This window comes from Phaseolus vulgaris, chromosome 8 (assembly GCF_000499845.2).
Source record: "Phaseolus vulgaris cultivar G19833 chromosome 8, P. vulgaris v2.0, whole genome shotgun sequence".
NCBI lineage: Eukaryota > Viridiplantae > Streptophyta > Magnoliopsida > Fabales > Fabaceae > Phaseolus > Phaseolus vulgaris.
Genome location: NC_023752.2, coordinates 44546168 through 44560416, shown reverse-complemented (window position 1 = coordinate 44560416; position 14249 = coordinate 44546168). Strand labels below are relative to the sequence as shown.

General features: G+C 34.1%; 2 protein-coding genes across 2 annotated transcripts; one reads left to right on the top strand and one right to left on the bottom strand.

Annotated features, from left to right (window-relative positions):
* Positions 1 to 1756: 1756 nt before the first annotated feature.
* LOC137823733 (uncharacterized) lies at positions 1757 to 6542 on the top strand. The gene is made up of 6 exons (XM_068628978.1): positions 1757 to 2207; positions 3133 to 3247; positions 3338 to 3549; positions 3632 to 3659; positions 5991 to 6099; positions 6251 to 6542. The coding sequence occupies exons 1-6, from the start codon at positions 1953 to 1955 to the stop codon at positions 6330 to 6332; spliced, it is 801 nt and encodes a 266-aa protein (XP_068485079.1). The 5' UTR covers positions 1757 to 1952; the 3' UTR covers positions 6333 to 6542.
* A 4440-nt stretch (positions 6543 to 10982) lies between these two features.
* On the bottom strand, positions 10983 to 13753 carry LOC137827009 (lysM domain-containing GPI-anchored protein 1-like). The gene is made up of 5 exons (XM_068633196.1): positions 12726 to 13753; positions 12172 to 12289; positions 11874 to 12035; positions 11738 to 11769; positions 10983 to 11435 (listed from the first exon to the last, which is right to left on the bottom strand). Exons 1-5 carry the CDS (start codon positions 13393 to 13395, stop codon positions 11116 to 11118), a joined length of 1302 nt encoding a protein of 433 aa, XP_068489297.1. The 5' UTR covers positions 13396 to 13753; the 3' UTR covers positions 10983 to 11115.
* Positions 13754 to 14249: the final 496 nt, after the last annotated feature.

The following is a 14249-nucleotide window of genomic DNA, read 5'->3' as shown; positions in this document are numbered from 1 at the left end:
TTAGGCGTAACACAAGTATAGAGCCACTGAAAAGATATGACCTGTGAAGGTCACGTTCCAGGGACGAGCTGCATGAATGGCATGTGAACAGCTAGGACACTCCCAGAGGCGGGTGAACCCAAAGATCAGGTGCACGAGGAGGCACCTAGGGGGTCACCCTGTCAGAGGTTGCATTCCAGTTAGGGACCCCACGCGCTAGGTTATCCTAAGAGTAGGGTAACAACAGTGTTGGGCTCGCCCCATCAGAAAAGCCCATTTCGGGTAAAGAGGAAACCCTAGTTTCAGTCTATAAATAGTAAGGTAACAAACTTGGCAAGGTACGCTATTCATTTGCCTCGCTTAACACACACAACGACAGTTATACAATTTGGTGTTTCCTAGCCTTAATATTGACTTGAGCGTCAGAGTGCAAACGACCTATAGGGTGCCCTTTGTCTTTGTGTTTTCAGGAGTTCATCACAGGAAAGGCACGTGCAAATGCAAGGATTCTGGACGTAAGAGTGACGTAGGCGCACAAAGGCGTTTCGGGTCAACCAACAGGAACATTTATAAATTTGGATTCTTTAAGAGATAAAAGATATTCTTACTTCCTTTTTTTCTAAGAACTTTGGAGTAAAATTCATAAAAAAACTTTAAAGTTATTTAAGTTGTTAATTTCAGGTTCAAAACCATCACTAAAATTTGTGCAGATAGGCACACTATATTTCATACGATAACAAGTGCTACATTATTGTTCAGACAAACAAACATTCATATTTAATTTTGAAATGATTATTATCTTGAAGAATCTTTTAGCCAGTATTGTTTTCTTTAAAAATCTTCTGACTTCAGTCACATCCACTATCCACTATTGCGAGATGCTCCTTCACTGTTGCCGGATGCTCTTTCTACTGTTTTTGGATTCTTTTTAGTTTGACTTGATGTCAATCTTGGCATTTTTACAATAGAATCTTCATTAGTACCTATCTTCGTTACATAGATAAGGATTGGACTGTGATTGTCAGTACTGGCTTTGTCTGAGCCTGGATGTTGCATTAAATGCACTCATTGCAACAATTAATGTTCTTTATCCTTGATCGTTGATAATACTTGTCTCTCTAGACAACATAGCCCTTTCCATCAACACATGGTAAAAATTCACAGTTTATAGGACATATACTTGAGTGGAAGTTGAAATATTTTTTATATTAGAAAGTTTCTAAAGAGAGCAACTTTAACACGTGGAAGACTAATATTATCCAGCGAAAAGGTTACAAAAGTTATGTTTTACTTTAATAACAACAATGTGTTGCACATGATATTTTTTTGTGGTTGTTTCTGCTATACGTTTTTTTAATATTGTTGACCGTGATGTTTGTATTGCCATCAAACAATTTATTTTATAAAGTTGAATTCTTTTTGGGATAAACGCTATTCTTTTTTTTTTCTAAGAACTTTGGAGTGAAATTCATAAAAAGACTCTAAAACTATTTAAATTGTTAATTTCAAGTTGAATATATATATATATATATATATATATATATAATTATTTGTTGGTGAGTTACGTGTAGGGAAAGAGCAAAAATTACATACAAGTGAAGCAATACGCACTTTACACTTATAATTATATTATTATATTAAAATAAGGAATTCATTAGGTTAACTAATTTCATTTTCTTAGTTTAGTGAGTTATTGCCAACTCAATTTTTATAAATAAAGAAATTTCTGAGTTTTATTATTTTAAAATTACAAAATTAAGAATTTTAAACATATTTTAAAAGCACTTTTTCTTTAATATTCAAACAAAATTGATATTTTTACAACAAACGAAGAAATAATATTCTCTATATCTATCTCACCACCACAGCACGAAAACGACGACAATCATCCATTCTCTGCGAAAACTGAAACCCTAACAGAATTCTCAGAACCGAAGCTTCGCCCAATCGAAAGACCCAAATCTCGAAAAATCATGCGAAGCGTCGAGGTGGCCAAGACGGTGCTCGAGGTCGCCGACGTTGCATGGACCGCCGTTGAACACACACACCATTACCGCCGCCACAGTCATTCCGTCGCCCCCTTCGAATCCGCCGATGACTGCCCCTCCGACCATGATTTGAAGGCTCTGCGATCAGAAAATCGACGTCTCAGGAACTTACTCGACCAGAATCTGAAACTGCTCCAAAACCTCTCTGAATCGCCTTGCTTGGATAATTGTCCTCCCGATGTATAATTCAAATTTCAATTACCTTTTTTCTTTCCTCATTTTATCAAATGATGCTATTTTCTCAAATGTGTTTTATTTTCTAAAAATATGGATGGTATTTCAATTTCAAAAAATAAGTTTTTTCAATGTTTCATTTTAAATTTGGTACTACTATTTTTCTTAATTATTGGAAATGAAATTCTGAATTCTTTAGTTTTATCACCCATCAGCACTTGAAGTAACCTTCAACCTCAGGGCCAATTTGTTCTGAAGTTTGAAAAAATGTAATTATTTTTTATAGAATTAATTGTGATGTGATGAATCTCATTTATCTTCTCAATTATGGATTTTACTCTGAAATATGTGACTCTGTCTGTGTAATTGACAAACGAGTATGAATTCGGTCATGATCATGCATCTGGAAATTCTGGTATGAAAGTAAAAGGAGAAAAGCTAATTTCTGGGGGGAGGAGATCTTTTAATTGGATGCTACTTCTTCCATAATAAATGGAATGAAAGTTATAGTATTTTATCGATGAAACACTTGTTATATAATGTGATCTTGCTGGCATTGGAAATGAACCGAGACTCCAGACATCATATGATTGTCATTTTGGGTAACCTATACCTAACCATCACCCTCAGCCCGGTGAATTAGTGGAATTAGTCTATACCCGCGGGAATATTGGTAAATAAATAAAAAAGAAGCTAATTTTTGGGACAGAAGGTTATTTTTTAATTCGGATGCTTTTAGTTTCTTAATAATTGGGTATAATTGGATGCTGGTCAATCATTTTGTGTAATATTATTGCATCTACATTTACGAATCTGGAAGCATTTCTATAATTTCATTCCAAGGAATATTAGTTTGGCTGCATTGTGTTTTGGGTTTGGTCATGCTGTTTTACCTGTTCCTTGTTTATATTTTGGGGATATTTGGTTGTAGTTGAATGACCGGTTAGTTGCTACCATGAGGTCTGATGAGTACCTGAGTCGGCTCAAGTTCCTACAGCAGGAAACTGCTAGCGGAGGAAATCAATTTCCTTTCAAGGAGGCCACTGGTAAGTTTCTCTGTTTTGAAAGCGTGTCTTGTGTGTGTTGAAATAACTAGATATTGACAATCTTTTGGTTTTTTGGCTGGTATTTGACAGAGGTTGATTATCAATCAGCTGACATTTTGGTCAATGTTGACTCTCAAGAACCCAGTTGGTGGGTTTGGGTTAAGGATGAGATAGATCCTATTAACATTGAGGAAATGAGTGGAATTGATGATGAGAGTTACTTGGTCATCAGTGAAGAACACGTGGTTGATGGTGTTGCCAACTTCATGGCCAAATGCATTATGTCAAACCCGAAAGCTCTGGTTTGTGTGTGTACATATAATATGCATTCGTAGTTGTTTCTTTTGCTGCAACTAACATCATTTTCCTTTGTTATAATTGTAGAACTTTTCACCGGAGGAACTGCAGAAAGGTGAGTTTCCTATCATATTTTTTTATCTTATGGTGTTTTTCCTTTATATTCCCTTCACCTAAACTGTAAAAGCTATGTTGAATTGTTGCTTATAATCTTCTCTAGGTCAAATGGATTGGTAACACTCCAATCCTTTAATTTTTGTGATTGGTGAGGAAACTGTTAGGCATGAGGCCCATCCTCAGTAGAATATTGAGGGTTTTAGTCCCAATGGAATAAAAATCAGGAGCCTAGGGATTAGTTAGCTGGTTATACAGTAGTTGGGAAGTTAGTAGCTAAGGAAGTGTAAACAAGTGAAAAAGTAGCTAATTAGTTATGTAATTATATTGCAATAATAGTTTGTCAACTGAAATTTCTCAGTTTAAGGTTGTTACCCTAGTTGGAGACGGAATTCTCCTTTTCTCTTCATTCTCAATAGCCGAAAAAAAAGTATTCTTTTCAACTCTTTCTGTTTTGACTATTTTCCGTAGACCAATCCAATGGTCATATGGGTTCCTATCAATTAATCTGACCTATTAGATCTCCTGTTAGCGTGAATGGAGTTAGGACAAAGTTCGTGAGTCTTCGCTGGAATTCCTAAAGATGATGAGCAGGAAGTATGGATTGTAGCTTCCTTGTGCAGCCAGTATCAAGAAAAATGTGGAAGGAGTTGATGACATCAAATAACTCTGGCTCAATGGATTAAAAAATATGATTGAATTGGAGAATGGCAATCTTCCTGCATTTAAAAACACACTAAAGAGAACACAGAAGTTAATAAATCCAAATGTAGTGGTGAACACTCTCGTTCTTGGGCATGAAAGGTTGAATTACCTAAATATGAAGGTGGGTTCATTTGGGTGAGTCTGTCAGACTGAAGAAATAAACACACTGAGTTTTGAATAAATTTTTAAAATAATCTGGTTTTTAGATTTGAGTATAAACTGAGCTCCTCTCTCAAAACACTAGAATTAACTATCTGACACCTCAATTGCTTTCTACAAGTCTGTAATACAAGCCATATATATCACAATAACCGTCACATCATACCATACAACTGTCTACTTTAAAATTAATATAAATATAATTGATTAATAACTTCCTAATAATACACAATTAGAACAGCCTTATTCAAAACTTGGCCTATCAGGTTTGCAACGTTAGGCAGAGAGTTTTTTTTTAAAGTAAAGCATATTAGACTTCTTGAGAAAGTGTGATTAGGCTTCATCAGTATGGATGGGATTGCAGTGCATAGGTTTCATTATGGAGAAAGAAAACCACAATGTGGGAGAATTTCAAGACTAGCATGGATGTGAAGATTTGATGTATGTTGCCTTGGGAACATCTACAAAAGATTGTTGACATTGCATCAGAATGGTATTGTGGTGGAATGCTTCCCAGAATTTGAGGTTTGGGTTGCTTGTACGAGTTGCCAACTTCAGAGGACCTGCAATTGGGGTATTTTGTGGCAAGGTTAATCCAAGCGATGTGCTGCTGAGTACATCTGCATGGCTGGAGGGAGATGACAACTGACTAGAAGAATTTACCACAGTTCCAAAACACACAGGTTTTCATTATTTGGGTTGGTGGGAGGGTCTTCTCCACTTGCAGGGGCTGACTCAGCAACGAGTGTAGCCCAATACAAAAGGTTTACAAAACGAGTATATGTCAAGAGAAGAGAGGAAGGTCATTGCTCCCAATGTGTGGACTACGTTTTGTCCTGCACACAGGTGCCCCAGGCTGAGACATGGGTAATTCATTTTGTCAGAAGTATGTGCAGTGTGGGTACTTAGTTAGGGAGGTAGTTATAACAGTAGTCGGGGAAGTCCTGAAGTAAGGAAGTTTTAAATAAGTGAAAAATATATTATTCGCCCTACACTCTAATCGTATCATCACAACCTAATAGAAGCTAATGTTCGTAATAAACACATCACATCTTGTACCTGACTTTTTTGTTTTTGTCCCTACATGAAAACTTCTATACTTAAATATTTGGTCTTGAAAAAGAAAAACACTCTGCATGTTGTTCCCTACATGTGTCACTCCATTTTTTATCTTGATCCCTGCTTAAAAGAAGTTCTAAGTTCCATCATAACTTTAGCATATGGCAGGGAGTTTTATTCGTAAACTTCTTTATTTGTAAGAACAGAGATGTAATTTGTTTTCAGAGGAACTAAATAAAAAATGCATCAAATGTAACCAAATTATGATTTAACCTTATTTTATGCATTTTCTTATCTACCATTGGCAAAGTTTTGATTGAGAGAATTTGAATGAATGCATTACACATTTTTTTGCCATTGTGATTAAGTAACAACTTTGCATCTCATATTTCAATTTATCTGATGACAGCAATATCAAAAGCATTGCAAGGTACAAGCAAACTGGAGAAGATTTTAGATATTTGGCAGGCTGGAAAGTTGTTTTATACTCTGGCTACGTGGGGACTCGCTTTGGCTGGGTAATCTTCCTTCTCTCTCTCTCTTAACCGTTATTTTGAATGGCTTGCGAAAAACAGATACATGGCAATATGAAGAAAATGATAAAGGTTCTAAAATAATTTCAAGAGAATAAACCTTTTTATTATTATTTTTTTAATATTTTGCTGACAGGCTTTACCAAAGTCGTGCATTGTTGAGAGTTGCTGTGAAAGGTGTTCACTCAGGAAGTAAACTTGCTCTCAAGGCTCTCTGAAGATGGTTGTTTCATGACCATAGCAAATGAATGCTAGTCCATGGAGCTTCCAGTGCCTTGTCTATCTTGCTGATGTAAATAATTTGTAAATAAAACCATTCGTATTTTTATCTACCTTTGAATTCACTTCGGTTTCTAACAATGCCGCTAAAGTGTTAAATTGTATTGAATATTTCATTATTTAATGATTTAATACTCTTGCGTTTCTTACTCTCCCCTTCAAGGTTTTTATCATGTGGATGTTAATTTATTAGCTTCCTTGTAAAACCAGATAAAATTAATGTTTAAAATCCATAAGAAAACTCCTCTGAAAGTGCCTAGTTTTTATTGACAAGTAATTATAGCATCAAATTCATTTTTATAATTTTGTATAATATGCTTCCAATTGACTTGCAATGCTTGGATCAATTTTCATTAGGGTGAAAGGTTAGCATGGATGGTTTTAATTCCATACCAATATGGCCAAATAGAAAAAAATTGTTTAATTACTCCATGGATCACCCCCAAGTAACAATTTCTGGCAAGAATGCAAACATTAGACACGAGTTCTAATCGTTTTGATACATTATCAGCTTAAGGTTGCTTTCATAGTTGATAACTTGATTAAGCCTTTAAAAATGACCTTTTCTTAATGTATTGTTTTTTATTTTTATTTATTTAAATAATATATTTCTACTTTTATTTACTTAAATATACACACCAACTTAAATGAAATTGATTCCTAATTGATTTTAAACGATTTATCATAAAGTAAATGATACCCTGATGTAAAACAATTCATTTCTGACGCACAGAACTAACATAAAATAAAGTGATTATTAATGACTTCATATAAAGCAAATTTAAATTTATCAAAATAATATTTGTGGATTTCGTGACTTTATGTGTACACTTCATACATTCAATTATATTACACACCAAAAAATCTATTATCTTCATCTATTGTATTCCTTAATAGCATTGCTTTCGTTCTTCAACAATGTCGGCTTCATCTACTACCATGCTATGAAAACAACACTTGCATAGATCAAATAAACCTCTTGATATGGTAAGGCACAATGATACTTGATAACATTTAGAAATAATATTATTCATTTATAACTTTTCAATCCAATCACACTTGCATGGAATAAGTGGTTTAATTATGCAATCGTATTATCATTCAATGCCTCCACCTGATTTTGAAGGTTGTTGGTTTTAGTGAGGTTGCAAAAGTTAGACACTTTAAGCTCCATGACAGTCTAATAACATCTTTGGTTGAAAGTTGGTGGTCAGAAACTCATATTTTCAATCTTCCCATCGTTGAATGCATAGTTACTTTGGAAGATGTTGCGCTGCAACAAAGTTTAAAGGTGGACAAAAAAGTAGTTAGTGGACCTACTATGTATGATTGGAAAGAAACGTGTTTCGAACTACTAGGGTCAATGTGCGATTGATGTTCCATTAGCTAAGAGAGAGACAACCATCTAGGTATTCTCCTGATCAGTTTGTGATTTTGATAGATAGGAAAGAACCTAAGTGTTATTAAGAGGCCATGGAAAGTGAAGAAAAGCAAAAGTGGTTAAATGTAATGAAAGATGAGATGAAATCTTTACATGATAATCACGCATTTGATCGGTGAAGTTAACTAAAGGGGAAGAGGGCCTTAGATAACAGGTGGATCCACAGGGTGAAATAGTAATTCCATGTCTCCTAGATACAAAGCTAGATTAATGATGAAAAGCTTTAGTCAAAGAAAGAGTATTAATTTTAATGAGATTTTCTCACCTATTGTTATAATGTCACCTATAGAGTTGTGTTAAGTTTAGTTGCTACTTTTGATTTAGAGTTAGAGCAGGCGAATTTGAAAACTACTTTCCTTCATGGCGATTTTCTTGTTGAATGTAAGAAACACTATGTGTGTAAGCTAAGAAAGAGCTACCAATAATACAAGAAACTTGAGTTTGTTATATGTGAGCAAAGATACAAGAAGACTACCTTTGACCATTGTGTTTTGTTAGAAACTTTCCAGATGATGGTTTCATTATCCTAGTATTATATGTTGGTAATATGCTGTTATTTAGTGCTGAAAAACAACTAAAGTGTAAAACATGGTCATTAAAAGATAATATTACTTCAACAACAGATCATGTAAGATGCAAGTATTTTGTTTATTAGACAATACAATACTATGTTGTCTTCTTTTACTTCTGATAAAACATGGATATGGTCAAATTATTTGTACACAGTTTTAAGCTAACTTCGTACTCCACAGAGATACATACATATATGCTTATTCTATGTTGCAATAAATGTCTGTTACTTTTATCTGCTAAGAAGATTTGTTTAACCACAAGTCACATCAAATTATCTCTTGGATGACGAATTAAAGATGTTTTTCTTCAACAACTCCTTGATGGTAGAATTGTCAACTCTAGAAAGACTATTTGTTTCGCACAACTCTGTCCTTTGAATAAATTAAAGGGACATTTTTCAATAAGATATAAGTACATCTAACTATTGAGGTGTTGTGTAAAGAATAAAAGAGCAATTGATGTTGCATGGAGTGCATTTAATGCATCCTTTACAATCTAGCTCATCAGACATAAGAACGATATTCCAATGAGCTGAAGCTACTCAATAATCAGAAATATATTTACAATGATTATATTCTTTAGCGCCTATCTAAAACCATCCATTAAGAAGAAACAAAAGAAAAAAGAGAGAGAATACATTGTATAGTGCAAAAAATTTCCCAAATCTCTATGCCATAAAAATCTTCATAGAAAAAACTATTTATGTTCACTTAACAAACTAGAAGAGAGTGCATAAACCTTGTACGTGTCAAAATACATTCCTCTCTAGTGTGCAACCATGTTATTTGTTGATCACTACCCATATAATTTATTTATATTAGTCAGGAGTGGTTGTTTAGCAAATAACACTCAATTATTACTGGGGAGTGGTCATTGTTTAAGGAATAATCTTAAACACGTTAACCAGGAGCGACTATGTTCTAAAAAAATACACATTTTATCTAGGAATTGTTATCATCCAAAGAACACTCGTTTTATCCAATAATGCATACAATCTAAAGAAAACTCATTTTAGTCAGGAGTAGTTGTGTTCCAAATAATACTTGTTTTAGCTAGGAGTGGTCCAAAGAAAACTTGTTTTAGCCAAAAGTGAATGCATTCCAAATAATAATCAAGGATTAGATAGGAGTGACTACGAGCCCAAAAAATACTTAAGGGGTTAGTCAAGAGTGGCTATGAGTCCAAAGAATACTCGAAAGTTCTAGCCACGAATACCCACGAGCTCAATGAATACTCGTTTCTACTTGAAAATATTTGTATGTTTAGTGGAACTCAATCTATTGATTGAAAATTGAACATAATCTGTTTTGTCAAACAAACTAGTGTAAAATTGTCTTGTGTATTTCTTGTTCCCCTTATATCTTTTACACTACATATTATTATTATTTTCGTATGTGCTAATGTAAGAGAGAGAATCATTGCGGAAACTAAGTTTGAAACGATTTAAACAAGTAGATATGTAAGTTATAAAGTTGAGTCTGTCACATTCCACTAGATGAAATAAAGGTTAGAAAGACCTTAATAAATCACTTGTCATATAAAAATATCATTTGAGTATCATAAAACATTTACGAAAAGTTTTAAATATATATTAAAACAAGATTCAACTTTTCCTTGTGTTTTTCTTGTTTTCTACACATGCTTATTGTCAGGAAAGATAATTCCAAGATTAAGTGATTAAAGAAGAAACTGGTGAGTCATTTTACATGAAGGACATGAAAGTTGCTAAACAGATTCTTGGTATAAGAATCATACATGAAAGCAAGGAGAAAAAGTTTTGGTTATCACAAGAACATTATATCAAAAGAGTGTTTCAAAAATTTCACATGGAAAAAGCCAAGGTAATGAGTACTATCCTCTTGCCACTTATTTTAAATTAAGTTATATACAAAGTTCATAAAATGAAGCTAAGAATATATATGAAAGATTTCCTTATGTGTTTGTGGTGGGTAGTTTGATATATGCAATAACAAACATCATTAAGGTAGACTCTAATACCATATTAAGAAGTGAGTTTAAGTCTAACTCATTCTCACAATACAAACTTATAAGATGAGGAGTGTGCTTACTTATATTATGTAGGTTATTTTTATTTTTAATCGATGTAATATCTTCAACATTCTATCATTGGTGTAAACAAACATCATGATCAAATAATTTATTTTCCATACAAGGGAATCTTATTTAATTGAGGATAAAAGATTCGAGTTCTTTCCACAACATTCATCACATTTTTTTTTTTTTAAAAATGTTATTTTAACATTATTTGTATTTTTACTGTTATAATTAAAATCTGTATACATAATACCCTCATTTATTATTTTAAAAAAGTTAGTTTTGATATTTTAAATAAAAATTACTGTATTTACATACTAAAATTAGAATTTGTATACAGAAGAGTTACTCTTCATTATTTTGTCATCTACAAAAAAGAGCATTGCATTGAGTTGACAAGTACACACATTTGTCAAAAGGCATTGCAGCCAACAACAACATGAAGACCTTAAAAAATGACTATCCCTTGAATCATTAACCCCTCATTGCACGGTAGACAATATTACACTAAAGCACCAAATAATAAAAGGACAAATAATTGATGAAACTTGAGATACCATTGTTTCTTAGATTTCACAAATCAGTAATTACAACAGATAGGAGCATCTGTGACAAAGCAATGGGACAGAACAGAACTTACCAGAAAACTGAGATTAAAAAGCCACAGGGATCATCAACTTTATAAGAAACAACATAAATGAGGGCATCCAAATGGGAATAGGATTCGCCAAAGAGGGAGAAGCAGAAGCAATCCTACCAACAGGGCCATTTGCAGGTGAGAATCCTGGAAATGATCTGGTTGCAGGCATGACTGAAGATTTGGGTGCTGTTAGACCTGTTCCTTCTGATTGCGATGATGGTGACTGTGACAGTAATGGTGTCTGTGATGGTGATAGAGATGGAGGAAATGCAACTACTGATTCCCTTGTAACAGATGTAGGTGGCGCTATAAGTGGAGGGAATCGTCGCGGGCCTGCATAATTTGAAATATAATTTCAAACTTGAGTATCAGTTGTTAATGAAAAGGATTTAACTTCTTAATGTAAGTAATCTTAGTTGTTAATGAGAAAAATAGCGGTTGATATTCCAACATGAGCATGTGGTTGAAATTCTAACTGTATCATCAGCGATTGAGATCACTCACTTACCTTTCAGAGGAGCCTGATCGACCAAAACAAGGTTTATTGTCGTGGATTACAACAACTAGAAAGTGAACATGGATTTTCACAATACATTTGTAGTTTAATTATACAAAAGTTGTAGCTAAACTCTAACCTGGACAATGAGGCTCAAGAGATGAGGACATCCTGCAAGGTGCCAAGAAAGATTGAATAAGCTTAAGATTAACAAGCAGAATGGTATGATAGAAATATCTCAATCACACAACCAGGTGCATAGAAAATAAACATACGTTGTTAATATGTTGCCATTGACAAAACCATCATAATTGCACGATGTCACATTGCATCCTGAGCTCATCTGTTGCACGGTAACATTCCCAAGTATAAGATTGCTTCTTTTGCATTGCATGCTGGAGCAAGAGACAGCTAGAGAAGAGGGAATACAGTATAAACTGCAGGTAGAGCGACAAACCCAGATGAACTACAGTTTAGTAATAGATCGTTCTCCAAGCATGAAAAATCTAATTTTACTTCAAAATAGGAGAAGGAATAAATTGCAACAGGAAAAAGAAGTAGCTTAGTTAGTACTCTAAATTTTGTGGTCCACAGCTACACTGCACACAGTGACTAGCTGCAATGGTATAGCTTCCATTAGGGACAAGCAAGCCAAAATCAGTGGCATATTTTGGAAAATTTGATGCACAAGCTGTAACAAGAGAACAACTAGTGATTGATTATGCAACAGAATTTAAATGAAAGGTAGCACAAGCAAAATTATACTCCCTACTTTAGTGAAGAAATCACAGACATTGCCCAAAAAAATCGTTATCACCAATTTAAAAGCTTGGCAGTCACAATATAATCACAAACTTAAACCTGAACTGGAATACTCAGAGCGGGCATATAAAAGGTTTACTCACAAATTAGTGAAGAAATAATAGACATAACTCAATCACATCAAAAGAAGATCTGGCCTTTTTGTCTGAGAAAATATTTTCTATTTTCATTGCTTGTTTCTACAAAGAACTAAACGAAAAATAGAAAAAGAACAAGAACAAAGAAAAAAAAAATCATATATGTCCACTTCACTTGTACTACAAAGTGAAATCCTTTCCTTTTAGTAAAAAGACAATTAGAGTTACCAGGAATTGGAACAGCAAGAATATCTCCATCAGAGATAGCTGCACTCCCCATGTCATTAACATTCATCAAATCAGTAAGTGTAGTGAAATATCTAGCTGCAATGGCAGCCAGAGTATCAATTGGCTTTACCACATAGGAGAGGTAAATTGAAGGCAAAGAATTATCACTGCCATTGAAGCAAGTGCATGGAAGTGGCACCACAAGGTTCTGATCCACATCAAGCACCGAAGGGTCAGCTATGGAGTTAGCCTCCCTAAGCTGATCAGGGGATACCAGACCTCCATACACTGAATCTGCAATGGAAGAGAGAGTATCAGAAGGACGAGTCCTGTAATGGGCAGACACTGATTTTCTAATCCCATCAGCACAGGAACATGTGATAGGGATCTTGAGGAAGAGTTTGGAAGGGAGAATGCGATGCTCAACATCAGAGTACGAGATGTCAATGGCATTGGCAGTGAGAAGTCCAATAGGGTCTATTTGGAAGAGAGAAGCAACCTCAGAGACCTTGAGATCAGTGTAAAGGGTGTAGCCAAGAAGCGCATTGCACGAGTTATCGTCAGAGCATGGCTCAATGGTGAACTTGCAACTCGTAGGAGCTGCATTGAGTAGAAGGTACAAGAGAAACAAAAGGAAAGTACAATGCAAAATGGGATGTTGATTTGTCATGTTGTTGCAACGGCTTTTACTATTCCACACCACACCACACCAGTCCTTTCGTGTGAAGAATTGAAAATAATGGTTTATGAGAAAAGTGGACACCAAGAAAAGTTTAAACAAACATGAGTTACTTGTAGGTGGAGTGTAGAATGTTCTTTGGTGAAAGCAGAGGAAAAAGAAAGGGAATGGAAGATGTTTTGTGGCTGAGCAATGAAGTTTGCTTTGGTTCAAAAAAGGGAATTGATTTAGCCAACATGGTACAGTGTGATCATCCTGTTCAAACAATGTTTTGAGAAAGAAGATGCAAGAAAGTGTTGAAAGAAAGAGATGAGTTGTGTTGTAGGGAAAGGGAAAGTTAGTAAATACTGAAAGGGGTTGGAGTGTTCAACTAGCTGTCTTCTTGTACTGGTTTTATGTCCCTCTCTATATTTCTTCATGTTTTAATAATACTGAAAATAAAAATAACATTCTGTAGTTATTATTTATAATTTATTTTAGTATCTTCTCGTAAAACTCCCATTAAATTCTTCTACTAAGCGGACTCACAAGATAAAAAATAAGTTAAGCGATCGAAAGAAAAAATTAAAAATATTTCATGGATTTTAAAAGTTCATCATAATAATAAGAATAAAATATAAATAAATATTTATTTTATATGCTTATTTTATAATTTATTAGATCATACATTTTAAAAAAATATTAAGTAAATTTAAAATATTGTTAAAAATATTTAAAACTCGTTTATATAAATTAGAGCATGTAAGGTCTTAGGTTAAAATTTTCACTTTCAACACTTTTTCAATCACTTTATTGATTTTATTTTATTTTTCTTAAGTGCGACTCGCAGTAAAATCACTAGGACA